The following is a 26,527-nucleotide window of genomic DNA, read 5'->3' as shown; positions in this document are numbered from 1 at the left end:
CCTTCTCCTGAAAATGTTATTTAGGATCAGTGCTCATTTGCTGTCCTTTGCTTTCCATCAGTCTTCCTTGTCTTCAGATCAGGGATCAGGCTGGTAAATCCAGGTGCAGCTGCCTCTGAAGAATACGGGATGGGAAGGATATTGGCACTGGTGTAGCCCAGCAAGCTGTGTCCTTACCTCATGGTCTGTCTCCAGACCTCTTTGGGATCATTCCACACATACAGAAACTCTTTGGAACATGTCCTTGCCCATGGCAATAGTTTCTACTATTGCTATGCCTTGAGCTAAGAAATCCTAAATTCTTTCCCAGCTTTCACTCTGACTCGATTTTCCTGTTCTTCCTGTAAATCTTTTGTAGAACTACATGAAGTTACTGGCTGGTAAGAAATCCTGTGTTGGCACATTCCCTCAGCTCTTTTGCATTGTTCAGACACAGTATTTGGTGAGCACAGATGGCAGAATTTCACCCTGGGTTGCTTACAACAACAGCAGAAGTAAGGTTTATATTGGGCTATTGCCTCAACGATCTCTCAAGTTGACCAGAATTCCACCATGGGGGTTAACTTGGAATTTGGAATGGATTTTGTGCACTGATTTCTGGGGTGTGGGTGTGGTAATTCCTGAGGACAACTCAGAAAGACCCACTACTCTCTTTCAGTAAATTGGAAGGGCAAGTACTGATCCCAAATGGAAGAACCTCTTCATACTGGGATGACTCACGCAACTGGAGTGCTGCACAGGGTGCCTGTAAACTCTTCAGCCTGGAGAAAAAGAGGCTCAGGGCAGATCTTGCTGCTCTCTACATATTCCTGAAAGGAGCTTGTAGTGAGGTGGGGGTTGGCCTCTTCTCCCAGGTCACAAGTGATGCAACAAGACGAAAGAGCCTCAAATGTCATTTTCCCAGGGTAGGTTTAGAGTAGGAAAAATTCATCACCGAAAGGGTCAGGCTGTGGAATGGGTTGCCCAGGGTGGAGTCACTATCCTGGAAGTATCCAAAGAATCTCTAAGCGTGGCATCTGGGGACATGGTTTAGTGGTGAACGCGGCAGTGCTGAGCTAACGGCTGGACTCAATGATCCTGAGGGTCTTTTCCAACCCTAACAATTGTATGGTTCTACAACTCAATACTCTATGTACCAGCAGCATGGAGGACATTACACTAAAAAAATAAAAATAATTAAAAGATGTGGTGAATCTTAAATATCTGCTCTGATGGGAGAGACCAAGCAAGCACCTGTTTATACACTTATGTAGTTAAGGAAGGGAAGCATTTAGAAATGCTGAGAATAGCTTAAGGCCTGCACAAGAAAATACTTGTTTCTTTCTAGCACAGAGAAAAAGCCAACTGGTATTAAGACTCACCCCATAAAGACTGACTTGCAATTTTCCTTAGTTGCACCTCAAAACCTTTAACGAGACAATTCATTTGTTTTTCTGACACATGGAAAAATCGCCGTTCTTGCTGACTAGGCTTAAAAGTATACAAAGATCAAACATCTAAGAACTTCCTTTCTTAAGAAAAAATTTACATACTCCACACTTTGCAACACCCACACAGCCAGGGAAGCTCTGTAACTTCCTTGCCTTGCCTGTGTGGTGCCTCTTTAAGCATAAGTCAAATGAGGACCTACTTTCCAATGTGGCATCATAACCCTTCTGTGCCATCAGAGAGTTTCTTCCTCCCTGTCCCTGTTCCCGCTGCCGATTTTATCAGCAGCTCGGCGCTGACTCTCCCCGCACCCCTGAACCAGCCTTGCCGTATCTCCGCGCCCAGGCGTGCGCTGCCGCTCGACCGCAGTCTCACGGCCCTTCCACACAACTGCAGACCGGGTGGGGGGCGCTTCCACGGGCACACGGAGCTGCCGCCCCCTCCGCGCACCGAGCGTGCCCCTCTCCCGGGGCCCCGCCACAGCGAAATGGCGGCCGGGCCCCTGCCCTCAGTAGAGATGGCGCCGCGGCCGCTCCGAGGCGCTGGCGGGCGGGCGGGCGGGGATTGGCGGGCGCGGGGGAGGGGCGGGGCCAGGGGCGCGGCCGGAGGCGGGGATTGGCTGGCGCGGGGGAGGGGCGGAGGAGGGGCGCGGCCGGAGGCGGGGATTGGCGGGCGCGCCGGCGGGGCGGGGCGCGGGGCGCGGCCGGGCAGTGCCGGGCAGGGCGCGCGGCGAGTGCGCGCGGCCCCGCTCCGCTGCCGCCGTCTCCGCCGCCGCCGCCGCCGCCGCCCCCGCCCCGGCATGAGGAAACGCAACGAGTCGGTCACGGTGGAGCATGATCGCGCCGCCGCCGCCGTGCCCGGGCCCCTCGACAAGGGCTGCAGCCTGAGGCGAAGCCTGCGCCTGCCTGCCTCCGCCGCCGCCGAGGGCATGAAGCGACCGCTGGGCAGGTGAGCGCCGCCGCGGCTCCGCCGGGCTTTGTTATCCCCGTGTCACCGGGAGCGGGGCTGGGGATCGCGAGCGCAGGGGAAGGGCCGCTGCCGCCCCCCGGCCCTGGAGCCCGCGGGACGGCCGGGTTCGCGGGCCCGGGGTGTTCCCCGCTCCGCCCCGCTCCCCCGGCTCTCCCGGTGTGCCGGGACGGCAGATCCGGCCCCGCGCTGCCGCATCTCCCGGTGCGGAGGAGCGCTGAAGGAGCGGGGCGGGAGCGCCGGACACAGCCCCGGCCGGCCGAGGATGGGAGGGGTTTGGTGCTCGTACCTGGGCGCTGCTGCCTCCAGCCCCCTTTGGAACGGGCAGGCGTTCTCCCGAAAAAAGATGGCCAGCACGGAATCCTTCCGTCAGAGAGCGTACGTGGAGCGGCGGGGCCCTGCAGGTAGGATGTCTGCGTTTTTGGAAGAAGCTGCCGGCTGTCCTGCAGGTAGGATGTCTGCGTTTTTGGAAGAAGCTGCTGGCTGTCAAAGTGATCTCGTTCCCTAAATGAATGAGATTTAAGGGTCAGTAGGAGAAGCTGGCGTGCGTGACTCTGTTGGAAGGACTTTAGCCGTGGCTTTTTGCCAGCTGTGTTAATGTTTTAAACGTTTTGTGCCTATTTATAGTGGGGAAATGTTTGTGTACCTTTCAAAAAACACTGTAAAACAATAGAAGGTGCTTATCACCTGGACCCTTCATCTTGCAGGATTTTGCTCCTGCGGGGGATGCAATACACGATGAAGACTTTTGCCTCCTTGGCCCTCTGCAACCGCAAGTCAAGATACAACCTTTTAGTTTCACCTAAACTAGTATGGAGGTGTTCTTTGTGTCTTGAAAGTGTGAAGAATGTGTAATGGTCAAAATAGCTGTGTGGTTTGAGTAGCTGAAACCAAATTGCTGTGCTTCAGCAATACAGTATCCAGATTTAAAAAAAAAAAGGTGCTTATCAGTGCATTTCTAATAAATGAGCTATTGTGGATGCTTCTCTGCTAAATTTTCTGAGGTTTTTTTTTCAGTTCTCATAGACAAAATTAACATTCAACATTTGAAAAAAGCTGTGGATACTTGTCATGTTCAAAGACAGAGGATTTAAAATGTGATTTCTTTTCTTAGGTAATAGCTATTTAATTTTGTGCCCCGGAGATAAACCTTTGGGATGCTGTCATTGCTCTGTACGTGTTATGACAGGATTTTGGTAATTGGAAATGGCGCTGAGTTGATCTCTCAGTTTCCATGGCTGTGCAGTGGATCAAACTGCGACAGTGCTCTGCTTTTATAACATTTTAAAATTCGGCATATCTGTTCTCTTTGTCCAAGAGGACGTCTTCTGGAACAGTGGCACTGGGATGATGGCTGGCTGGCTTCTCCAGCATTATGAATGGCGCTCCAGTACCTTTTTGTCAAATGGAGATGCTCTGTCGGTGGTGAGCGTTGAGCAAGCCCTAAGAGCGCCGAGAGCAGGCTCCTGGCTTGGTCTGGCACGCAGGTGCTTTGTGGGTCCCAGACACAGCACAGCTGTATTGCGAGGGCCAAGCTAAAAATAGGGAAAGCACATCCTGTCCGCGAAAAATTCGCGTGCGTTTATTTCTCCATTTACACATTTGAAAATGGTCAGCAGTCAAGCTTTCCCTGTTTTTCTCCATATCCCGCTTTCTAAGCCTGTTTCAGAAATTCCTGAAGTCCTACGTGGATTCTGGCCCTTCCCTCCTGCTTTCTGCCTTCCCACCTACCCCTGTCCTTTTTGGGTCAGGTACTATATTCCACACAGCAGTATTTCTCAAACTCATGACATTGTAGGAAAATCTTGTTTGAAGCTGGCTTTTCCTTTTCCACATTTTGAAGTATCTGTATTGCTGTGGGTTTTTTTTTTTTCCTTTCATGCTGTCCTGTGTTGTCTGCCTTTCTTACTGACTTTCAGTGGACCTTCTCTGGTTTCCTCACCTTGCGAGCCTTCAGACGGTGGTTTGCAGGCAAAATGTCTCTGCCAATACCTTCCAGCAGTGTTTTTTATGGGATAACAAGCTGAACTGTGAGTGTGCAGGGAGGGGAGGTCCGGGCAGAAGAAGGGATGATGCTCAGAGATAAGGTTCTTGTCCAGATCACCCTGACTTGGGTCAGACAGCTTCATATCCCACCTTTGGTGGGCAGCAGGGAGTGTTGAAGGAAGAAAGTGAGGGTACATAAGCAGTGACCTCCCTTGGGCAGTTACCCTGGCTGTGGTCACTTACGTGGCCAATAAGTTGCTGTTAGACCATCGAGCTCCTCCTGCTTTAATATGCAAGGTCACGCTGTTATTGCAGCATTCCTTATACTGCTGGAAATCAAAGTAGTGTTTGATTGTTGTTTTCAATGGGTTACATCGCTTTTACTCCCCAGCTTGCCGAAGCTGTGAGGTGAAAATTCAGCTGCAAGGTTTCTGGGATGGTGGAGGTGGCGTAATATCTGAAACTGGAGACTTGTACCACAGCAGGCTATTCTTAGCTTGCTCCTCGGTGAAATGGTTAAAACCAACACTTGAACGCTGTGTTAAAGGGGAAGCTGGGCTGTCTGCATTTCACGCTGCTGTTCTTTAGCCTCTGCAGACTCGGGGAAGCAGCACACACGTTTGGCTGCGTCGTGTGGGTTTCCATCTCTTACTTGTGAACGACACAAGCCGCTGGCTAGAAGGGCAAGGCGATCCCGGGCGGCGTGGCGTGGCTGCGTGGCTCTGCAGCCAAGGGCCGGTCATGTGGCGATGTTCCGTGGGTCAGGAGCACGGCGTGCCGGAGCTGCGGCGGCAGCTGTGTCTGCAACCGCAGCGCTGACCGGGAGCCCGTGGAGCAGCACAGGGCTGCTGTGTGCCCTTCCCCAGCACAGCTTTTCCTGCTCGCATCCAGCTCCCCAGCAAAGGCTCAACAGCCTTTAGCTCTTTGGGTGATGTTTATGGAAGACAGCGCTGCCTTACTACCGGCAGCGGTTTGTTCTTGCAGCAGTGTTTTTGAATTTTACCAGCTCTGCGTTTGCCCCTCAGTTTTTGTTCAGTCATGCCATCACAATGTGCTCATTCATCCAGGAGCTGAAGCTCATTCTGAAGAGGTGGCTGTGCATTTTGACTGGCAACTTCTCTGTTGCAGAAAGTGTGTGCATGCGCTTCAAAGTGTAATGGAGATGGATATCTGATAAATAAGATTTATGTGGCTTTGGCTAGTGCGTAGTGCAGTCAGTGTGGCTTTTCTTAAGTGGTTTACAACCAGAAATGAACAAATACAGGAATTTCCATTTTCTTCCGTAGATAGCAGTAAAATCTAATATGATGGTTACCTAAGCACTTTACAAGTTGCTCCTTTAAAAGGGAATGAATGAATTTTTTTTTAAAAGGAACTGTTTTGTCTGAAATTATTAAATGCAATAATGCAGTAAATAAAGAAGTAATAAGCAGTGCTTGCTTTTCCTGATTTGTGTGTTTTGTGTGGATGGCCATTCCTGTAGTATATCTGTTGTGAGGCATTTTCCAGGTGACAGTATGGGAAGCACTAGACAGATATTAGGGTAGCATTGTGTTTTGGGTACTTGCTGTGACTCATTTTTGTGGTCGGTGGCTGTGATTTTCTGAGGAAATGTGTTTGAGCAGCCATAGATCTGGAAAACCTTCATGTGGGAGTACAAAGAATAGAGAAAAATCAAATGAGCTTAGTGCTGGCATTAGATACCAGAGCAAATTCTCCTATCTCATTTCTGCTGAACCCTGATCCTGGTGATAAAAGGTCACATGCATGTTACCTTTCACTTCTGTGACCTCATGGTTATCTGATGCTCATTTAATCCCAATCGATAGTCAGACTATAGATGTGAAGTGTGAATTCTGCCAATCTCCCATTCTCCCGCAAGCACTTGTTTGCTACAAATGTTAAAACTTGTTCAGGTCTCTCTCCATGCTGTGGAGCTCCTCGATACTTCTGTGCTCTGCCTTGCTGGGGAAGCTCCTGTCCCCCGGGCTCCCTTCAGCTGTCCCTGGTCCCTTTGCTCCTGGAGACCCCTGGCTGCTGGCACAAGTCCCTGCCAGGGGTGTTTTTGGGACCCTCCTGCTGGCTGTCCAGCCTGAGCATCCCACAAGCTGGGTATTTTTGGACTGACACCACAGTTTGGTATCGTTTCAGTTCCACTGTAGTCAGCCTTGTTCTTGTTTGTTGTGGTGCAGCTTTCTCGGTGCTTTCTCTTGGGAGGCAGAAGGTTGCTTTTACAGCATTGCCTGGGTTATTTTGTGAAAATGCAGGGAGGTGCTGAAGGGCAGAGGCTGCAGCAGCCTGCTCGTGTCTTCCCCTCGGATGCAGCTGAATTTCCCTGGAACAGTGAGTGTGCTCAGGCGTGTCAAATGCGATGTGTGGTGACCCTTGGTGCCATCCTGCCCCAGCAGCTGAAGTGCTGCGTGCCTTCCCGTGTCTCTTTGGGTTCAACCAGTGGTATCTTCCCTCTGACAGAAAACTTGGCCATCTCTGTTACCTGCCCCTATGTCCTCTCAGTGCCCCATCCTTATATCTCTAGACCTAGCCCCCTTTCTCCTGATGTTACTTTTTTAGAAGCATTTGCAGAGTCTTTCGTGATTATTCCAGTCTGTTCCATTGGAGCAGAGATGACAAATACTTGAATTGTTCTCCTGCAAGTTTTCATCAATATATTTAAGGGGGTGTTTTTTGTTTTTTTTTTCCCTCAAGTGAGTTTTAAGCTATTGTCTCTCGTAATTGCTATCTTCAGGTTAAGCCAGTTACTTGTCAGGGCTTTCAAAAGAGGAAAGAGGCTGTCTGCATAGACATATTTCATCAATCATGCAGCTTTTTCACCAGTTCCACCTTCCTACTGGGTAACTGCCTCTATTTCAGTTGTTTTATGAGCAGAGCTCATAAAGGAGCTGTGAAATGGTTTCCAGTTGCTTGCCTGTTCTTTCTTTCATAGTAAATACAGGTTGAATCACAGTCTCTCCTATGGGTAAAATATGAAAAAGCTGTTTCCTTAGTATGAGGACTTTTTTTAGTGTGTGGGACTGGTTTTCGTTTTTTTGTTGCTGGTTGTGTTGGGATTTTTTTGTTGCAATTCTCTTGAAGAGCATGCACAGTAATATTTTGCTCAGATAAGTCAAAAATGGGGTTGTGTAACTTTTTCCACATGTATGTCTGCCCCCTTTTTTAAAAAAAAAAAATAAATTATTTGAATGGTATCACAGTAGCTCTGCCTCTTGCTTCGTCCTGTGCACTGTCAGCCACTTTGGCAGCTCATGGCTGGGGAATGCCTCTGAATTGCTCCCAGGTTACCAATTTGGGGCATTAGGTATTTGTTCTCTGCAGCATCCTCCTGGTTTGTTCATCTTTTCCAGCCATTATAATTCTCTTTCCTTGTGCTCATCTTCTCCCCACTGTTTCTCAAAGACACATTAGTCATTTGGCAAAAATAGCAATATTCCCTGCAATGTGGGGAATTATTGGTTTTATTATTGTGGGTTGTTTTAATTTCGGAATTTTGGGGGTTTTTTTTAGGATTTAGAGATTTGTGGAGCCATCATGTTGACATGTAGCAGTTCTGTGCCTCAGAGTGTTACTGTAAAAGCCTATCTTTTTTTCCAGCGTTTTTATCACTGACTTTGGGGTTTTTTTTGGTGTTAAATAGGTGTGTTTACTCTCTTTAGCATCCCTTGGGACTCATAGCATCCTCCTGCAGGTGTGTTGGGATGATCTGAAATTCTTTCCTTGGATCCTGCGTACCCATGAGCCTCTCCGGATTTTCTGTGATACAGCACAGCACTTTTTTCTGCTGCATCTGCTCTGTTGTGTCTTCTAGTCCGAGCACTTTCCTCCACTCCAGATTTCTCCTGGAGACCTGTGCTCAAGCAGGCGTGCTCAGGCTGAAGGGAGTTTGCCCTCTGGTTTTGGGTTGGCCTCCGTGACCCGCTGATTTCCTTGCAGTGCCATTTTGCTGACATCGTACCTGCCCCTGGGTTCAGTTGCTCTGCTTTGATGGCTTATGTCTGAATTAATAATTATTACCGTGCTATTGCTAATTGCTGCTAGGCTATAATACTTTCTGCTCGGAATTCCCTCTGCTTGTTGGAGTATGCCTAAACTTCCCTTGGGTTTGGTATCTCCTGGGACCAAAAGGGTTTGGTTGTCATCCCTGGAGTGAAGGTGCCTGTGGAGACCAGGGTCTTCTCAGCATTGTCACCTTCTTTTCTGTCCTTTCTGGCACGTGGTTGCTGAGCCAGAAATCAAGTTCTCTGCAGATGCAGTCACAGGTCGCTGCAGTGAATCTGTAGGTTTTCTCCAGGATACAATGTAGACACGTTTCTTTTGGGTGAAAACAACATTGTGGTGTTTTTGTTAAAACGAATGGTGGTGACATCGTTTCCTCTGCAGAATCCCCTTTCTGCTATATGTTCCAGAGGCCAGGGGTACCCCAGCAGAACTTGGGCTGTGTTTGAAGAGCGCTGCCTGCTGAGTCTGGGCTCCTTTGAAAGCAGCACTGGTGCCTGCTCAGGAGGCTGCAGCCAAGTTACTTTATCCTCCTAGGCCTGCAGGGCAGGTCAGATTATTTTGGTAATCATGTCAGGATGTGAAATTGGTGAACAGGCTTCTACAGCACTTCCCCTGTAAAACCTGGGCTCTGGAGCTCGGTGGGCAGCCGTGCTGTGCCCTGTTGTTGCTGTTACAGCAGTGGCCAGCTTCTGACGTGGGAGTGAGTGACTGCGAGCAAGGGACCTTTACTAAGGGTGTAATGTGAGAGCACTATGTTAATGTAGCCGTGACTGAATCAGTACCACAAGAAGATTAAAAGAAAGTGCTTCAGCTGTATTAAAAGGGTAACAGGAGACCTAGGAGACTTTAAAGCCATTAGCCTGAGGTGGAGTCTGTGCAATTTAAATTGCAGGAGTTAATTTGAAATTCAGTGGAAGAAGATTTAACAGCTAAATATATATACTAATGAAAGTGGAACTGTCCCATGGAAGGACGCTGTAAGATGTGATGGGTTTGTCAAGATTACGGCCTGGTTGATCAAAGTATCAGCAGTAAAATTGTTTCTCCAAAGTGCTTGACTTTGTACTGTAGTTTATTTTATTGACAATGCTTACACTGCTGATGGAGAGCACGTTATCTCTGTTGAAAACTGGCTCAATGGAGAGAGAAACAACTGGGGAATTACAGCGGAATTGATGCTTGGGTTCCAGGGTGTGTAATTTTGTGTATCAGCCATGCCAAGGAGGAGTTGGTTATCAGCTACTATTGATAAAAGTGGGTGGAGGAGAGGGTTGATAAAGGTTGATGGATAGGGAAGTCAGCAGTTCAGAGCAGACGGCCAAATAGTGAAAAGGTCACCAGGACTCAAGTGTAGCTGGTAGGATGGCGGGGGAGAGAGGGTAGGGGTTGTAGGTGTGGGATAGGAAGGGTGACAGAGCGTGCTGTTCCAGGTAAGTCACCTCTGTAAGCTGTCATGTGTCCCTGAATATCCCTGAGCCAGACAGTGAGGCTGCCATAGGCTGTGGGCTTCTGCCTTGCTGGCACGCATCTCTTTCCTTCTCTCTCTCTCTCTGTCTCTCTCTAAGCAGTTGGTGAAACTAGTGCAACACTTGGCTTCAGAAATCTGCCTCTTTCTTATTGAAGGCAATTCAAACTTTCAAGCAGAATTTCCTAATTTTAGACTATCAAGTGCCTTGATCATTCACTGAGCTAACAGGAACCATAACTATTTACTTTCTAAATCAAAGTGTTTATTTAACCCAGATTTACTTCAAGATTGTAACTCTTACTGAGAAACAGAGCAATAGAAAAGATTGTTGGACTAGAAGATTAACTTCTAAAACACAAACACTTGAAAACGTTTGAGATAAGTCCCACAGCTGCCCTTGTTCAAAACTATCTGTCCAATTTGTACCCACTTAAAATGGTTGTTAATTCCTCTTGCAGAAGAGATTAGTGTTGAGTAATAAGAGCCATAAAGTCATGTGAAGCCTCATCTCCCTTTTTACTAAAGGTATGCAGAATAAAGGATTTCAGGTGGCATAACTGAAGAAATATCCTCTTGGAAGGGTCCTGTTCAGTGCCGTTGTGCAAGCTCGGAGCAGAGAACAGAAAATTCGTTTACCCTTGCCAGAGCTTGGTTTCTCTTGCCCTGGCAGTAAATCTTCCCCTGGGGTGACTATTCTGAGACAGAGGAGCCTGCACAAATGAGGATGATGTAAACTGGAAACTTGGAGTCAGGGCTTCCAGGTTACAGCATCCTTGCTTGTGGAGCAGTGTGTTCAAGGTGTTTAAGAACAGATTCGATTGTAAGACTGCTTGGCATCCTCAGGAAGGGAAGCCTGGTGCTCTTTTCTCCCTTAAGGCAGTCCAATCTCACTTTTGGTAAAGTTTTGATTAGTTTCAGAGCAGCTTTAGGAGGCAGGAATAAAGCTGACAATACAAGTTTTATACTGCTGAATGTGAAAACTGTGAATTGCACACAGTCATTGGAAATAGCCCATTCTCTTGTTCTTGCAAATCCAGCAGAAATGCGGTGGCTGACCTTTGCTTCCAGTTTCTGATAGCCTTGTGCTGTCTCATATAAAGCATTATTTTCCTCTTTTGACCACCGGCATAGGGAGCACATTTCATTTTGAGCTTCGGCAGGCTGATGTACGAGTGCTGCCTAGTGCAGCTGGTCAGAGCACGGTGCTAATGACACCAAGGTTGTGGGCTCAATCCCTGGGGGGGCTGTTTGCTCAGGAATTGGACTCCATGATCCTTGTGGATCCCTGCCAACTCAGAATATTCTGTGGATCTGTTTTGTTTCCCTGCAGTTAAGTGAAAACTCCAGCACCTGCTTTTCACCTTGGAGTTTGTGTTTTCTGGGTTGGCTCTTGAAGGTTTTGTAGTGTTAGCAATGGCTTTGGTTTTAATTGTCCTTAATTTTTTGAAGCCTTTGTCGTTTTGGAGTTCTTTCCTCCACAAGACGATAGCTAGAGCTGGGATCCCCGAATAAAGCACAGAACACAGAAACAGCTGAATCTGCCTGGCTATATACAAAATGATCCCCTGTTCGAAGTATGTCAGGGCCAGCAGCAGTTCTGTATCTGCTCCTACATCTGTTCTTTAACTATGGCTGTTGTTTTATGGCCATGCACTGTTTGTTAGGCCTCCTTTTTTAAACGGGTCACAATTACAGAGGACACTGTGACTGCCAGCTGAATGTAACTGTGCTGGGCTGACAGTCAGCATATGTAATGTTTTGGCATTGTTTAATGTTCTTGTTTGCTTGTATGCTTCCAACGGGGAACAGTTGGTCTATTGTAGTCAAAATGTATTGCTGACGATGTGTTCTGAATCTAAAAGGTGGCAGTATCACTGCTAACACAAAAACATTCTTTTTCTTCAGGCTTCCGAGAAGGAATGGCTTCTGATCTCTGCCAGCAAAAGTAGAGCTTTTTCATCTGGAAAGTATGAGATGACCATTTCCATCTATTTGAAAGGAAAAATGTCTACAATACCCAAATGAATCTTTTGCTCAGGTGATTTAGAGGAAAGCCAGAGCCACAGAGGCCTGCTACTAGTGGTAATTCTCAGGCTGTGTGGCTGCCTCCCAAGAACTGCTATGTGAGAAGATAATTTCATGCTTACAGAGTTGTGCTGCTTGGAAATACAGATCTGTTCCCTGACGTGTACCCACAAGAACAAAGAGTGAATCTGGATTCTTGTTCTTGCTGCAAGGTTAACACAGGCATGCAGGTCTGTCGGGTGTTGAGCACGCTAACAAGCGGTAATTGGTGGTGGGGGAATTGTCTTGGCTGTACTGTGTGCTGCCTCAATTACGGTATGCATTCAGCAGCCAAGTGGCTTTAAATGCAGGTTAGGAGCTGTGCTGGAGCATTACGTGTCTGAACTAGCTCTGCTCTTGAACCTTTGCTTGTGCACCTTGATATTCCTCCCTGTAAGGTGAGTGTGGCTGGGAGAAATGAGCTTTCCTGCTCCAATAAAAACCAGACTCAGCTGGTCTCAGCTTCTGTTTTGCACTTCCAGCGCTGTTTCAGTCTTTTGGTGTTTATGTTCTGGTTTTTTCCCCTTTCATTAGCAGACAGCTAATGTGTTCCCCAGCTCGTGGAGTAGTGAGAGGCCTGTGCCTTTAATATAAACCAGCTGTCAGCTGTGAAATGAGTGGAAAACTTAAGAATTCGGTAAACACCGTGGAGGGAGCGTACTTGCCACCGCAGTTGTATCTCAGTGCCAAGCTCGACGAAAATCTAACGTGGGTGACTTCAGATTTGATTAGTGTCAGCAGCATTGCTGGGGAGCTCTGGAGAAACTGTGTTCTTAGAATTTAAACAAGGAAAGGTTTTGGCACAAACTAAGCTGGTGTTGCAGAAGATGCATTCACGAAAAGTCAACAACCTTAAAACCCTAATCCCCGAGCCTGCTCTTCTGTCCCAAAAGTCAATTGTTCAATTGCCAAGGGTTTAATTATTGGTTGGCTGCTACATACTTAAAATCACAGTAGCATCTGCCCCTTCCCTTTTAAAATGTAGCTTTCAGGTTAATCTTTTCATGTGCAGTTCACACTAATGCCAATACCAGGGTACCCAAGCATTGAGAAATAACGTAGTTGCTGCTTAGGCCATGCTGTCAGCATACGTTTTAAATAAATTGGTGCTGTGCTGCCACATGTTCAGCCCATTCTTTGTCTCCTGGTCTTTGAAACATGTAGATTTCATGCAGTTGGAATGTTAAGTTATCAAGACTGATGTTCCAAGCTCCTGTCCGTCAAAAGATGTGCCAATGCATAGTGATTTAATCAGACCAGCTGTGTTATTACTGCATTTAGGGCAGTCAGCTTAGACAGTGGTTGTGAAGAGGAGAGCCCAAACCATGGCATTGAGCAGAGATGCGGTGCTGATGGGGGAGAAGTTAGATATTCCATGTCCTGGTAAATGCTTGTGAGAGCCTTTCCCTCCCTTGCTTCATTTGTTCCGCTTTTCTAAAGTGTGTTCCATGGACAAAGGCCCATACACTACCTGCACACTGCTCTGTTATTTCTGCTCATTAATGCTGTACACTGGCTTGCCTTTCCTTCCCTTCATGGGATTGTTTTTTGTTGTCTTTTTTTTCCCTGCTGCGCTCTGAGTCCTGGCATAACCTTTGCTGGCATTTCAGTGCTATTGACCCATTGATCAGCAGTGCTTTCCTCTCACCCTGAATGCTGATGCCACATTTCCCTCTCCTGATGCATCGGGATCTTGATTCTTTCAGGTCCTACCGCTGATCTTTCCTTCCTCTCCGAGCTCAAATGTGATTATGAGGGTCTCAATAGCTGAAGCTTGATGGCCTCTCCTAAAAAATTTGATTAATTGAGATGCTCTCCTTTACTCTGCAGTTTTATCTCTTGGAGAGAAAGAGAACTGAATTCTTGACTGGCTAGATGGCTTCCTCCTTGCTGTTTACTGTTTTCAGTTAATGTTTAATCACTTGATATCAATCAGAAGGAGGCACAGAAGCAGTCTGCGAGAGTCTGGGCTGTAAGAGGGGAAGGAGGTAGTGAAGGGGGACTGTGGGGGAATTTGGGACCTTAAAGTTTGAAGCCTCACCTGCATTCAGGTAGCTGGAACAACACTGAAGCTCTTTTCCCAGCCAAAAGGAGCTGCTTTGTAGGCTTTGTGGGAATAGATAGTTTGAATAAAGGGAGGGAAAGGAATGTGTCTAAGGCAGTGGTTGTACAATCTCTGTAAGCTGATGCTGTGGCCAAAAGAAGAGGGCCTGGAGGTTCCTTCTTTGGAACCTTCTTAGGTGTTTCTACCACAGCTACGAAACCATCTCCACAAATTTACCTATTTGAAAAGCTAATTTTATGTGTGCTTGCATGTGCCTGTTACAATGCAGATACAGGTCTGGGTCTTTTCTACGATGAACTTCTTCACTTTCCATCACTGATGGTGGTGTGTCTGTTTAAAAAATAAGCTGCCATAATATTCTGAGAAACCTGAAGTTGGAACTTGCATGTTTGAAAAGAGTATCAAAAAGCTCAGCTTGCTTTTCTTTTGTATTTTTTTTTTTTTTTTAAGGAAAACCCATAGGCTTTAAAATTTTTTGCCTTTCTGCTACCTTATTAAGCCCATTATTCCTGTGTATTTGTCTTTAAATTTGAAGAGAAGTAGCAAAACATCCCAGATCTTTGCTTCTGGGTACAGTCAGACTGTGGAGTGCTGTAGCTTTTCCTGGGCTGCATCTCTACTGATGGAGGCTTGAATACCTTGCTTCATCCAGGTTTTTTAAGGCAAATATTTAAGAAGGTTTGCTTAGTGTTTTATCCACCTCTCTCCCCCACTTTTCCATTGATGCAAATAGGAACGTTAGTAGCTTTAGCCAGATTTTGAGATTTTGATAGCTTTTTCTGTCTCTGCCTAGTGGGCAAATTATTCAGCTTTCTATGTATTCTGGTAGCCTTCTTTTTTTTCTGTGAGAAATCACTGTTCAGTGAGAATGCAGCCAGCCTGATTTGTTGCATGATGCTGGCAAACTTTAGCCCGTTCAGCTCAGCTCTGGGTCACCAGAGGGAGTTCATGGAGCGTGGGCTGCCAAGTGTTTGTGGGAGGAACTCAGCAGACAGCTGTGTAAGGTCGTGTGTCTTTTCTAGGATGAGGAGGAGGGACTGGGTGACTTCTTGGGATCTTCTGTAGCCTCTCTGTTGTTCTTGTATCTGTGACATGACTAAAACAGTCCCTGATTTCAAATGCTTAGCTTAAGTCAAGTGATGAACATTTTGGATGCTACAGCGGTGAGAGCAGTAGGATCAGGTAAAAATTTGCCTGTTGCATTTTCTGTCCCTTTGATGGCATAGAGTAGAAGTGTACCTTGTATTAATTGACTGATGCGTCCACACAACTGATCTGACAACTCTTAATGCTTGGCTTTACATGCAGATGGATTTGTACTTGAATTATAGAAGCTGTCAAAGAGCAAGTAAGGTACCCAGACTTTCCTACCTCATCCCAAAAGCTGAAAGATCAGGTTGTTTTTTGAACATCAAAAAGCAAATCGTGTCTTTCTCAGACATGGCACATGTCCTTAACAATTTATTCCACTGCTGGATGCCTGAAAAATTGCTGAATCCTTTATCCTTATAAAAATATCTTCTGTGTGGCCCTGTGCAATACAGTACCTTCATTATTTTGGATAAATGATACTTGTGTTTTAGCCCCAGCTGTCGGCTCAGCACCACGCAGCTGCTTGGGATAATCACATGTTAAGACTAGTAGTTGTCTTCCTAAGTTATCCAGTGATTATTTAGGAAAGCAAGCACCATCACTTTGAGTATCCCTACTTTCCTACTTCTTTCCCCAGCTGTGTAGGCTGATCCATGATGCCATGTGGTATGGAATATCCCTTTGGTCAGGTGTTCCAGCTGTGTCCCCTCCCATCTTCTTGTGCACCCCCAGCCTCCTTTCTGGTGGGGCAGTGCTAGACTGCAGTTTAGTTTTTGAAAGGGAGACTGGAATATCTTTTCAGAGAGAGCAAAGGTTCAAGATTTTAAGGATTTTTTTTTTTTTGTAAGAGATGGCAAAGGAATCTAGTAGAGCTAATTTTCTTTTTATTTTCCAGATCTTTCCAATAGCAAAAGTTTTCAGGAACTGTTTGAAACTGAAATTCTCTGAGAATGCAGTTTTCATGCATGATATTTTTAGGTTTTTATGAAACAAGTTTGGGGTAGGGGGGAAAGAGCAATGCTTTTACATATGTGTATTGTTTCCAGGATTGGGGGTTGACTTTTTTTTTAGATGTTTGCTTAATCCCTAGAATAGGAAGATGTGTTTGGAGGATTTGATTTTTCTCTTTGTGTTGTTTTGCAGTGAACTCATCCTGTTAAAGGGATCTTAGTGCCGAAGGGAGGGATCAGTCACTCAGATGCTCAGAATTCTGGCAAATACTACTGTTTCCACTGGCTTTCATGGATTCAGGGAAGGATTCTTCTACAGTGAAGCAGAATTAAGAGCTGGCTGCAGATTTAATTGGAAATTCTATATAGCAGTGCCCAAAATAGCCCAAAATGAGTCATGTGAGTGCCTGTTTGCCCATGCAGGTTTGCTCACTGTGCACAGAAACCAGGAGAGGGTAAACCCCTGGAACATGAGCATCTTTTCAGTTTGCATTGAGCTGCACATAAAGCAGGTTTTGCAGCAAACCCGTAAAGAAATCACATTAGTCTTGTAGTGGAAAATTGCATTGCTGAGTGTTGCTGCTCAAGCTATCCAAAAGCTGCTGGTACCAAGTCCAGATGGGGAGGGGAAACTCTGCCTGTGAACTCAAATTCAGGAGCTGAGAGTCTGTCTCTGTGCGTTCACACAGCTGAAACCCTGATAGGTTTCTTCCTTTTTCTCTTTGAACTTTTTGACAAGGAACAAGTGAAATAAAATGAAAGCTTTTGTGGATGGGGTGGCTCAGGTGGTGGAGGAAAAAGAGATTGGGTGATCCTTCAGGCCCTGCGAGGGGAAGCCTTGTGCAACACCCCTGTCCAGGCTTTCTGCAGAAAAGGAAGGTGAGTGCTCTTAATGATCCTTCCTGGGCTAGAAACCATCTCTTGTTCAAAACAAGGCTAGCAAGGAGAGCAGAAGGCTTGCCAGGGCCCTGATGAGTGTGCTGTCCTGCCTTCTGCATGGCTGCTGTGTTGTTTCTTTGTGCCCCTGTATGCCTTGGGGCTCCGTTGCAGTTTCCAAGCTGTAGAATAGGTCGTCGTGGGTAAAACTCTGTTTACCCCCAGAAAATTGTCCCAGTCCTTTCAATTTCCTTTGGCTATTTGGTGTTCTGTCTTGTGTGAGATGCTTTGCTGTTTGGAGGGTTTTTTAGACATTGCTTTTATTGTTCTAGGGAATCAGTTTCTGATATTCTTAAATGTCTTCAGTTTGCAGCTGCTTATTTTCTACATCACTTGTATTTTCCAACTAAGACCTGCTGAGTTTTCTGGTGAAAAGGCGGTGACAGGGATGTTGCTTTTGCCTGAGCACACCAAGATTTCCTTTTGTACAGGGCATATATTTCCTGAAATAGCTTTTTCTACCAAGCAAGAGGAGTTCAATTTAGCTAAATTGCTCGCTGAAGGTTTACCTGATAATTTCATAATGTCTGCACTTCGGCATATATTCTTGGATTTATCAGGAGAAAAGCTGTCTGGTGCATAGGAGCTTTGCCCTGGTTACATTGTAAGTAGACATCTCCCTGGAGATGGGGTGTAAATGTCATGTTGCTGATTAGCATCTGACATGGGAGCAAAGGGATGCCTCAAAAAGGAGAAAGTGGAATCATTCCTGAGCTCTGACAGCGTTATTTGAACAGTGTCCTCCTCAGTGTTTTCTGTGCCTGGGTCCAGCCTGTGGCAGGGCCATGGGAAGTGCTTTGCCACCCAGAGCTCTGAGGAGCCCCTGTTTTGATGTGCCCTGGTTGTGCCTGGAGGAGTTAAGACCTGGCTCTGTTGTCTTCCTAAGCCAGTGGGGTTTTATTCTGTCAAACTGAAATCCTGGCATATGCAAAACTCCCCTGGGAGAGCTCTTTTGGCTGCAGCAGGATCCAGCCCCAGGCAGGAAAACTTGCTGGGAAGCCCCATCCTGCCTGGTGCTCACCTGTGCTCTGGTTCTTACTGGGAAGGTGGTGAGGATTTGGTCTGAGACAACTGAAGGCATGGACACTCCAAAATGAGTTACCTCCCCTCTTAGCTTTAACCATTCCCTTTTTGCCAACAAGGAGAGATGAACGGGAGTAGATCTCAGTGAAAAAATAACTAGACAAAATGTTTTAACAAAACCACACACTTTTCTCATTGAAGAGAGCTAAGTTATATTTCAATTGCTCAGCAGTTAAATGGCAGCTACCCTTTAGTGATCTCCCTTTGTCCTGCACAAATCCATTGACAATTAATCCTATGAAAACAGGTGGTAGGTGCTGATGTAGGGGTGGCTGTGGAAAGCCGGGTTTAATCTGAGATTGGGGAGCAATGATCAGCTCAGTGATTAGCCCAAACAAAATGTTGTGTGGGATTTTTCCCCAAATCCTGGGCATAGGATTGGGTCGGTCTGAGGCTTTGGTACTCGCTAATGTTCTTCTAGAGCCCCTGCTTTGTATAATTTCCTCTGCTAGTCCTTTGCTGTTTCTGCTTTTCTCACTTTAGGAAACCGGGCTGGAGGTGTGGGAAATGTCACTGGAGGCCGTGATGGAGTTCTTTACCTCTTCATTGTTAAATTTGCTTTGGGAAGTATAAAAATCTGTTGAATCTTTCAACGTGGGCTTGTCGCAGCTACAGCTGGGTGACAGTGTCTTAGTAATATATTTTTCCCCCTCTTGGAAAATGACAGTTGCTTTGGCTTATGAAGAAAAGGGCTTTAATTTTGGTAGTACGTTTCTGAACTCCAGAATGCGGTTCCAGGGTGAGAGGAGGCAGTCAGGCACTTGTAGGCAGGTAGTAGTGTGGTGAAGGCAAGTTTTGTATGAATAAAGAATAATCTCTTCCCTGTGAGCACCTTAGCAATCATACCAATAATGTAGCTGAGCTGGGGAGATTGGAATGTCTCCTTTTTTGCTGTGCTGGAAAACTGTTCTTGAGAGTCTTGGCTTTTGGACCACAAAAGCTATCGAGAGTTTGAAAATTTTGGTGCGTGATTAAACTATTTCCATCCCAGTTCCGTGTGTACACTCATTTTTCTTGTACAAATGTGTAAAAACCCTTGTCTTTAGGCTCTCTGTTTGACAACTTCAACTAGCTGACAGTGGCTAAGCCCTCTTAGCACCAGTCTAGAGCAAGTTGAGTGTGTCAGCTCCAAGAATTGCCAAATGGGAGATTAATAACTTCATGCCTTTTGGAAAAATTGTTCTCTGATTTCAGCTGCCTGCAGTTGCCAATGCTGAGAACTGTTTGCTCACTGGCATGGAACATGGTTCTTGCTCAAGACTGTCTGCTGAAAAGCAACAGAAATTGTGTTGCCTGAAGGCTTCCCATGGATTTTAGTTCTTGATTGCAGGGCTGGTTGAGAAACCTCGGTGCGCAGGAAATGTTGGTCAACTAAATCATTACGAGTACGCCTTTATGTGAACATATGTGCATGTATAGACACACATATGAGTGTGTATTTGGTAGTTATTCTGATACAATAAAGGGAATTTTGAGATACATTCCTTAACTAGCTGCTGTGTGTTATTTCATTTTTGTTGTTGTTGTTGTTTAGGATTTTTTGGTAGCTTATTCTTCCTAATCAGAATACTCAAGAAAAAATGGAGATACAGTGTTGGGGCAATTCTTGGAGAATAATGCTGCAGAATATGAAATTCATTGTTTTGTAACTTAGAAAGGCTTGCTTTCCAGGGCATTGAGAGGTATGGACCCTTTTAGATGGACAAGGCAGAATATCTGTTCCAGTCTGTACTTGAGATCATGTGTAACTTTATCAGTCTCATTACACGTAGTTCCTCAAAATATGTGAAAATCTAATGGAACAAAATCTGATGGTGAACTAAAAGGGAATTATGATTGAGCTGCTTTTTGGAATTTTTTTTTTTCTTTTTTTTCATTTTAGAGATTCTGAAATCTGTTAAGTTAGCAGGAAAAAAAAGCTCTTGTTACAGAGTCTTTTAAAATGTAATCAGTAGGGAGTTTCTGTTCCCTTTTTCTAGGCTGTATGTCATCAGCTGGTGTTTTGGTTACTTCTGCTTCTCTCAGACAACAGAAGCTACACAAACTGTTTGAAATTAGCTTTTGTTTAAAGTGTAAATGACCAGATTTTCAAAAACACCAAGCACGCAGATTGTTGTGAAAATTGCTCCATAAAAATTGCTGTGTTCAGCTCTGCCTTTCTATTATTTTTCTTTTGTGCAGGCGGTACGGATTATGGTTCCGACTGAGGAAGCTAATACTCTGGTTGCTGGGAATGTACATTGCCATCCCGTTTCTAGTAAAACTTTGCCCTGCTATTCAGGCAAAGCTGGTCTTCCTAAACTTTGGTAAGTGCCTCAGTGGGGTGGGTGCCTGAGGGGACAGGGGAGGGGTGTCCTTGTCTTTTCCTTGTTTGCCTTCACTTTCACCCTGCTTGTGAACAGCTTGTGAAGGATGTGAACTTTGACAGGTTGTAAACTTCCCAAGACTGTGGTTTGGAAAGCATTCTCTGCGGCCCTGGTGGTTGCTGTAGCATGTCTTTATATAAATTTATATATAAATATAAATTTATTTAAATAGAGTGACCAAACTGAAGCCAATTTTCAGCCAAAAGAGTTTTCCTTCAGGAAAACTGTGCAGTATGTCAGATGTGTTTTTCTGAAGGGTTCCACACAGTTGGATGAATTAAAGTGAAATTACATCCAGCAATCTAAATGTGCATTTAAATCTCACTTGTATTTTGCAATGAAGTTTTGAAAAATACCTTCCTCTGACTGTCAATGCTGGAAGGACCAACTATGGATTCATTGTTTTCTATACAACTTGTCTAATTTTGATTGCATGCTTTGCATGTTCTCACACCTTGGATGGTGGTTGCTGTGAGGTGTGCACATGTGCAGGGCAGCTCTTGTGCTTTGCTTGTCAGAACTGACAGCTACGTAACCTGAACAGTGCAGGTTTCAGTGATTTTGCTTTTGCAGAGCTTTGTTAGGTCTCACTCAAGTTCCTGCCTCTGCTCATTCACAAGTGACCAAAATATTTGTCACAATAATTTTGTAGTGTGTTCTTGCTGCTGTTTCTGCCAGGTTTCCTCAGTATGGTCCACGATGTGTTTAAGAGTCAGGACAGAGATTTCTAGGGACATCGTCCAGAAACCTGCCCTGGAGGTGGGTAGTCATGAGTAGCACAGAGAGTGGGAGAAAATGGGCCAGCTTTTGAAGGAGTATTCTGCTCCAGTGGTTTTGGAAGGTCACCCCTGAACAAATACCAGACCTTGATTAAGTGGCAGAATATTTGGAAGAAAATCACCATGGCAGTTCCAAAGAAGGGGAAGTTGCTGCAATGTCTTGGGCCCTGGCTGCTGATTACTGGACATTATTACTGCTCATGACTGGGCTGCACCCTCAGGGGGAGGGGAAGGAAAGCAGAGCAGCGGCCACTGTGGCCACTCAAACTGCAGCTGAACCAGAGCTGAACCTGTGCCGGGAGCAGTCGGCCCTGTGCAGAACGGAAATCCAAATCAGTTTGTGTAGTGAGTGATGAAGTGGAAGCAGAACCCTCACAACCAGAGGCAGAGGCAGGGCCAGAGATAGTCCCCTGACCCCTGCCCCAGGTGAGCTGTGAGGTGAGTCCCTGGTTACCTGGCTGCTCCAAGGAAACCAGGCAATTAGGGTTCCTGTCCCAGGATGCAGGCATTGGCTGGGGATTGGGAAAAGACCAGAAACTCTCAGCCTCTGGAAGCGGCTCCTGTCAAGCGTGAGGGAAAGATGTCATTGCAAGGATGACCCAGTGGAACACCATGGAGCAAGGTATCCAGTACCTGAGAGAATCAGCTGTGCTGGAGGTGGTCTGTAAGGATTCAAAGAAGGAGCAGTCGGTCCCCTGTAAACCCAGATGACGTCCAGTGTACACAAACCATGTGCTGGAGCTTCCTGTGCAGTGCCGTGTGTCAGCTCCTTGGCACTGATGTCATGGGAAAGAGGAGACCAAAAAGTGGAGAGTTTGATTCCAAAGCTCCGGGATGAAGAAACCATCTCCTCCCTGGTATGGGCCTGCATCTCATCCATGTCCAAGGAATTAAAAAAATTGAAACTAAGGAAGACATTGAAGAGGACCAAATTAAAGAGGACCGCTGGCAACTGAAGGAGGAAATGTCCCATGTCCTGCCAGTACAGATCAGAGTCTCTGCTGTTGGGAGCAGAGAGGATTCACACCTCGAGGTGCCCTGGGGTTTGATCTGCATGGTGGTAAAATGCCAGTGGTGCCACCACAATGCAATTTGCTTCATTCCTTCAGTAGCAGAGGGGAGGCCACAGTTTGCCTTTGCCTGGAGAGGTGTACGCCTGGAATTGACTGCCCCAGGGGTGGAAGCACAGCCCCACCATCTGCCATGGACTGACCCATGCTCTGGAAAAGGGTGAGGCTCCAGAAGACGTGCAGTACATTGATGACTTCATCGTTTGGGACAATACAGCAGAGGAAGCTTTTGAGAAAAGGAAGAAAATAGTCCAGATCCTCCTGAAGGCCAGCTTTGCCACAAAACAAAGTAAGGTCAAGGCACCTGCCCAGGAAATTAAGTTTTTAGGAGTAAAATGGCAAGATGGATGTCATCAGATTCCAATGGATATGGTCAACAGAATAGCAGCAAGGAGGAAACACAGCTTTCCTGGGAGCTTTGGGTTTTTGGAGGATGTATATCCCAGAGGACAGCCAGACTCAGCCCTCTCTATCTTGTGACATGGAAGAAGAATGATTCTAAGTGGGGCTCTGAACAGCAGCAAGCCTTTGAACAGATCAAACAGGAGACTGCCCACATAGTAGTCCTTGGGCCAGTCAGGACAGGATGTAAAAAAATGAAAAAAATTAAAATTAAAATGTTTCTTTTTTTGCTTGTTTTTCATTTCAGTGAGGGTCCCATATTTCATTGACTTGAAAAGACCACAGGATCAAGGTTTAAACCACACCTGTAATTATTACTTGCAGCCAGAGGAGGATGTAACCATTGGAGTCTGGTAAGGAATCCAGTTCTGGGCAGTATGTGCCATGCATCTTTATCCTTCTTTTTGTTCTCGGTGTTGCCTATTCAGTCTTTCTGCTGTGCATGCTCTCATTTGTGGATGTTTGTATTTTCCTCTGCCAAGTGACCGAGTTCATGTTGAAAAGCATTCAAATCTCTGGGGCTCATCTGAGCTGGGATCAGTAATGCACAAAACACAGTCAGACAACCTGTGCATTCAGAGAAACATCAAAATTTGGATTCATGAAAGTTACAGGTCTGCATCACTACAAAGATCCTGCCTCCAGATCAGACCAGACCCATGGAGTTAGACGTTTTGTCATTCAACCCTGATTCATATTTTGTTTTGCAAAATACATGTGGGAGAAGATAGGAAAACAGATCAAAGTGTTCAGAGTAGGAGGAAGAAAATTCAGTTCATAAAACATATGTAAGATCTGGAGAGTGGGTGAGAACGGAACACACAGTTTACTCTTTTCACAGAACAAGTGACAGTGTCAGAGCTCATTTGTCATTTCTTTCTCACAAGGGTGATTTTCTGGTCCCAGGCAGGGACAATTCACTTTAGCTCCTTGTTACCCTGGATCGTGTCAGGCATGGAGGGAAGGGGGTGTTCCCTTAATACAGACAGTGGTGGTCAATCTGTGAAGTGCAGGATTTGGAGTTTTCAGCTGTGTGTGTAACTCAGATGTGTCCTTTGCAGCAGAGATTTTCTCTTCACAGGGTACCTAACCTTTAAATGGTTAATGGGATAGAGATATAATGGTTAAATGGGATGCAGATATAATTATCCTTAGGACAATTTCTTTCCTTTAAGTAAATTTTAGTGAAAGATATGTTTAGAAACCTGAAAACTTCAGTCTTTCCAGGACAGGCTGATAAATAGCGGTTAGACTCTTTACTTGGACAAATCAAATTCTACCTGTTTAGCTGTTAAATAAGTTTATATTGCAGTCTTGAGATTTGTATTTTGTTTCCCTTGCAAGTGTACTGTGTATCTTTGCTAAAACAGAACTTCCAGCTTGTGGCAATTCAGAGGCCGTCATTTGTCATGATATTTATGGAAGATTTTCACAAAAGTTTGGAACCTGGCTTTTAAAAGCCAGTGCGAGGTCTTGTGTTTGGTACATTTGTGAAGCAAAGTCCTTAAGTCCTTAGCCTGCTTTGTTCATAAGTTTCCAAAAGTCTTGGGGCAGAACAGTTGAAGAACTTTTGAGACTCACAGTTACTGAGGCATTTTACCTCTTCAAGACCTCAGTGTCTGCTGGCTGCATGCAAGCAAGTAGATTTTTTCATTGCTTTCCCCCTGTTAGTGTGTCGTCTGAGCTTTCCATCTGGGGAGGATGAGTGTGGTAGGTGCAAGCTTGTCTGCCTTTCAGGTAAAAAGGCATGTGAGTACTTCAGTGACTCCTCATGGCTGTGAGCCAGCCCCCTTCTTAACAGCTGAGATGGTTATGGGCTTGTACTTGCTTTGTGTTTGTATTCTAATTACCCAATTTAATGGCCTGCCTTCTGTTCAGTCTGTCATTCCTCTTTCTGTTCCGCCGGTGTTGAATTCTTTCTTGCAGGCCACCTAGGTACAGTGTCTACAGAAGAACTGCTGTGAGTTAAAAATTCCTGCCTCTTCTAGATTGTAACTTTTTCAGCCAAATGTTACACCTTCGAGAACCTTGTGCCTGGAAACAAAACATGATCTCCTCAGAGCCTGGGCTCCTCCTTTTCCTCAGATTGGCTGTAGAGTCAGATATGCCTCTTAATCACTGAACACTCCTTCCAAGCCCAACCACCTTTGATTATTCTGAACATCTGCTGACCTAGCAGTGAATCTATTTTATGGTATATAAGTATGTTAATTGAAGCAATTAAGTGCTGTAAAAGCTGGGGAACTGCGATTCTTTAGCAGAACAGCAGGAAGTTCAGTAATTGTGCCTTTGAAGTTTGATGCCTTGCACAGACAGCCCTAAGTTTTGAAGGCAATGGTGATGGGAGGTGAAAATGTAGAAATAAGTGTAGCCAATGACCATTTCTCAGCTAATCAGGACAGTTTTATGGGAAGCGTGTGTGAGGTGTGTAATCCTGAGTGAAGGAGCTGAACAGAAAATCTGAGAATTCAGGTGGCAGACACTTCAGCAGCAGGAGAGTGTAAATTCTCCTTCTGTACACAGGCACACGGTCCCTGCAGCCTTGTGGAAGAATGCCCGAGGGAAGGACCAGCTGTGGTTTGAGGAGGCTTTGGGCTCCAGCCATCCTGTAATCCTTTACCTGCACGGCAATGCGGGAACAAGGTGAGGCACGAAACACTCATGGCTTTCTTTCAGGATGCGTTTTCCTGGCTTGTCACAGCTTCAGCACGTTAAGGAAGGTTGAGAAAAACTCCTTAGGGGATGTAGTGATGGGACAAGGGATAATGCAAGAGTGCATTTACTCTAATACCAATACTAAAGTTTGAGTATGCATTAGCCATGTCATGTTGTGCATATAGTTTAAGGTATTTAGTGGCACATTCACATTCCTTTCCATTGTCTAGGTTTCAGTTTATATTTATGAATAAAAGCAGATTCTTCCCCTGGACTTATTTATAGTGTTCAGCTCTGCTTTTCTCTGTTCACTTTTTTGCACATGTCCTTTCTTTCCCTGTGCTTGGGGCCAAGTGAGAAAATCTAAGGGCCACCTGCTTGGCTTACTGTCATGACTTCTGCTGGGAGCACCAGACTTTCAAGAGGCAGGGCTACTGGCTGGGGCAGCACTTGTGGCAAGAGATCAGGGCATGCAGAGCAAAAAGGGACAGGCTGTTCTGGTTGCATTACAGGCTCTGGAAAAGGCAGATAGCAGGGTGGGTTGAAAAGTTCATTTTTTCCTGCTGTGAAGCGAGATTTACATGGAGAAGTTGACTTCAGAATTATGTCCTGCATAGCTCAACAAAGCTTGGCTGTCTCCTTGAAGCCTGTGGAAAAGCAGTCAGGGTGTTTGTCATATTTGGCCTGTTTTGTTAGATTGCTTCAGGCAATTGGGAAATATGTTTCTGGAGCCTTAAATGCTCGGATGTGGTTGGTTTGGGGTGTTTTTTGTTTGGTCGTTTTGTTTTATGTTTTTCTCTTTTCCCCCTCTCCTTTTCTCTTCATCAATCGCTCCTGCCAGAGGAGGGGATCACAGGGTGGAGCTCTACAAGGTAAGTGTCTGCCTGTGTTGTCCAAACAGCTGCACTAACACATCAGGTGTGCACAGAGTTGAGAAGACTGCTCAAAGAGCCCACTGCCAGCAGGCACAGCCCTTGGGGCTCTCAGAGTGCTTTAAATAGGAAGCCTCTATGGGGAAAGTGATCTGTGAGCTGTGGGCACACTTCTCCCATCTTCTATGATGTTTGAAAGGTCTTTTATTTGCTCTTGTTAACTGCCAGCTCCAGCTGAGCTAACCAACACAGTTTCTGGGAAGAGTCAAAAGTTTTATTTAATTACAGCCCCAATTTGATTGATTAGCTTAGTGTACTAATTTAAGGTACC

At 45.7% G+C, this 26,527-nt stretch overlaps 2 protein-coding genes across 2 annotated transcripts in view; one reads left to right on the top strand and one right to left on the bottom strand.

Moving 5' to 3' along the window:
- PPP2R5D (protein phosphatase 2 regulatory subunit B'delta) overlaps positions 1-1,660 on the bottom strand; it is a 33,111-nt gene extending 31,451 nt beyond the window's left edge. Inside the window, exon 1 of the mRNA XM_040060878.1 lies at positions 1,631-1,660. Coding sequence (XP_039916812.1) covers positions 1,631-1,648 — 18 coding nt within the window. The 5' untranslated portion in view covers positions 1,649-1,660. The remainder of the gene's footprint in view (positions 1-1,630) is intronic.
- A 539-nt stretch (positions 1,661-2,199) lies between these two features.
- The window catches only part of ABHD12 (abhydrolase domain containing 12, lysophospholipase), a 33,591-nt gene continuing 9,263 nt past the window's right edge, over positions 2,200-26,527 (top strand). The window contains exons 1-5 of the mRNA XM_040060885.1: positions 2,200-2,376; positions 20,234-20,358; positions 22,917-23,022; positions 25,193-25,312; positions 26,166-26,196. Coding sequence (XP_039916819.1) covers positions 2,228-2,376; positions 20,234-20,358; positions 22,917-23,022; positions 25,193-25,312; positions 26,166-26,196 — 531 coding nt within the window. The 5' untranslated portion in view covers positions 2,200-2,227. The remainder of the gene's footprint in view (positions 2,377-20,233; positions 20,359-22,916; positions 23,023-25,192; positions 25,313-26,165; positions 26,197-26,527) is intronic.

This window comes from Hirundo rustica, chromosome 3, assembly GCF_015227805.2.
Source record: "Hirundo rustica isolate bHirRus1 chromosome 3, bHirRus1.pri.v3, whole genome shotgun sequence".
Taxonomy (NCBI): domain Eukaryota; kingdom Metazoa; phylum Chordata; class Aves; order Passeriformes; family Hirundinidae; genus Hirundo; species Hirundo rustica.
This window is presented reverse-complemented; position numbering and strand designations above follow the sequence as displayed.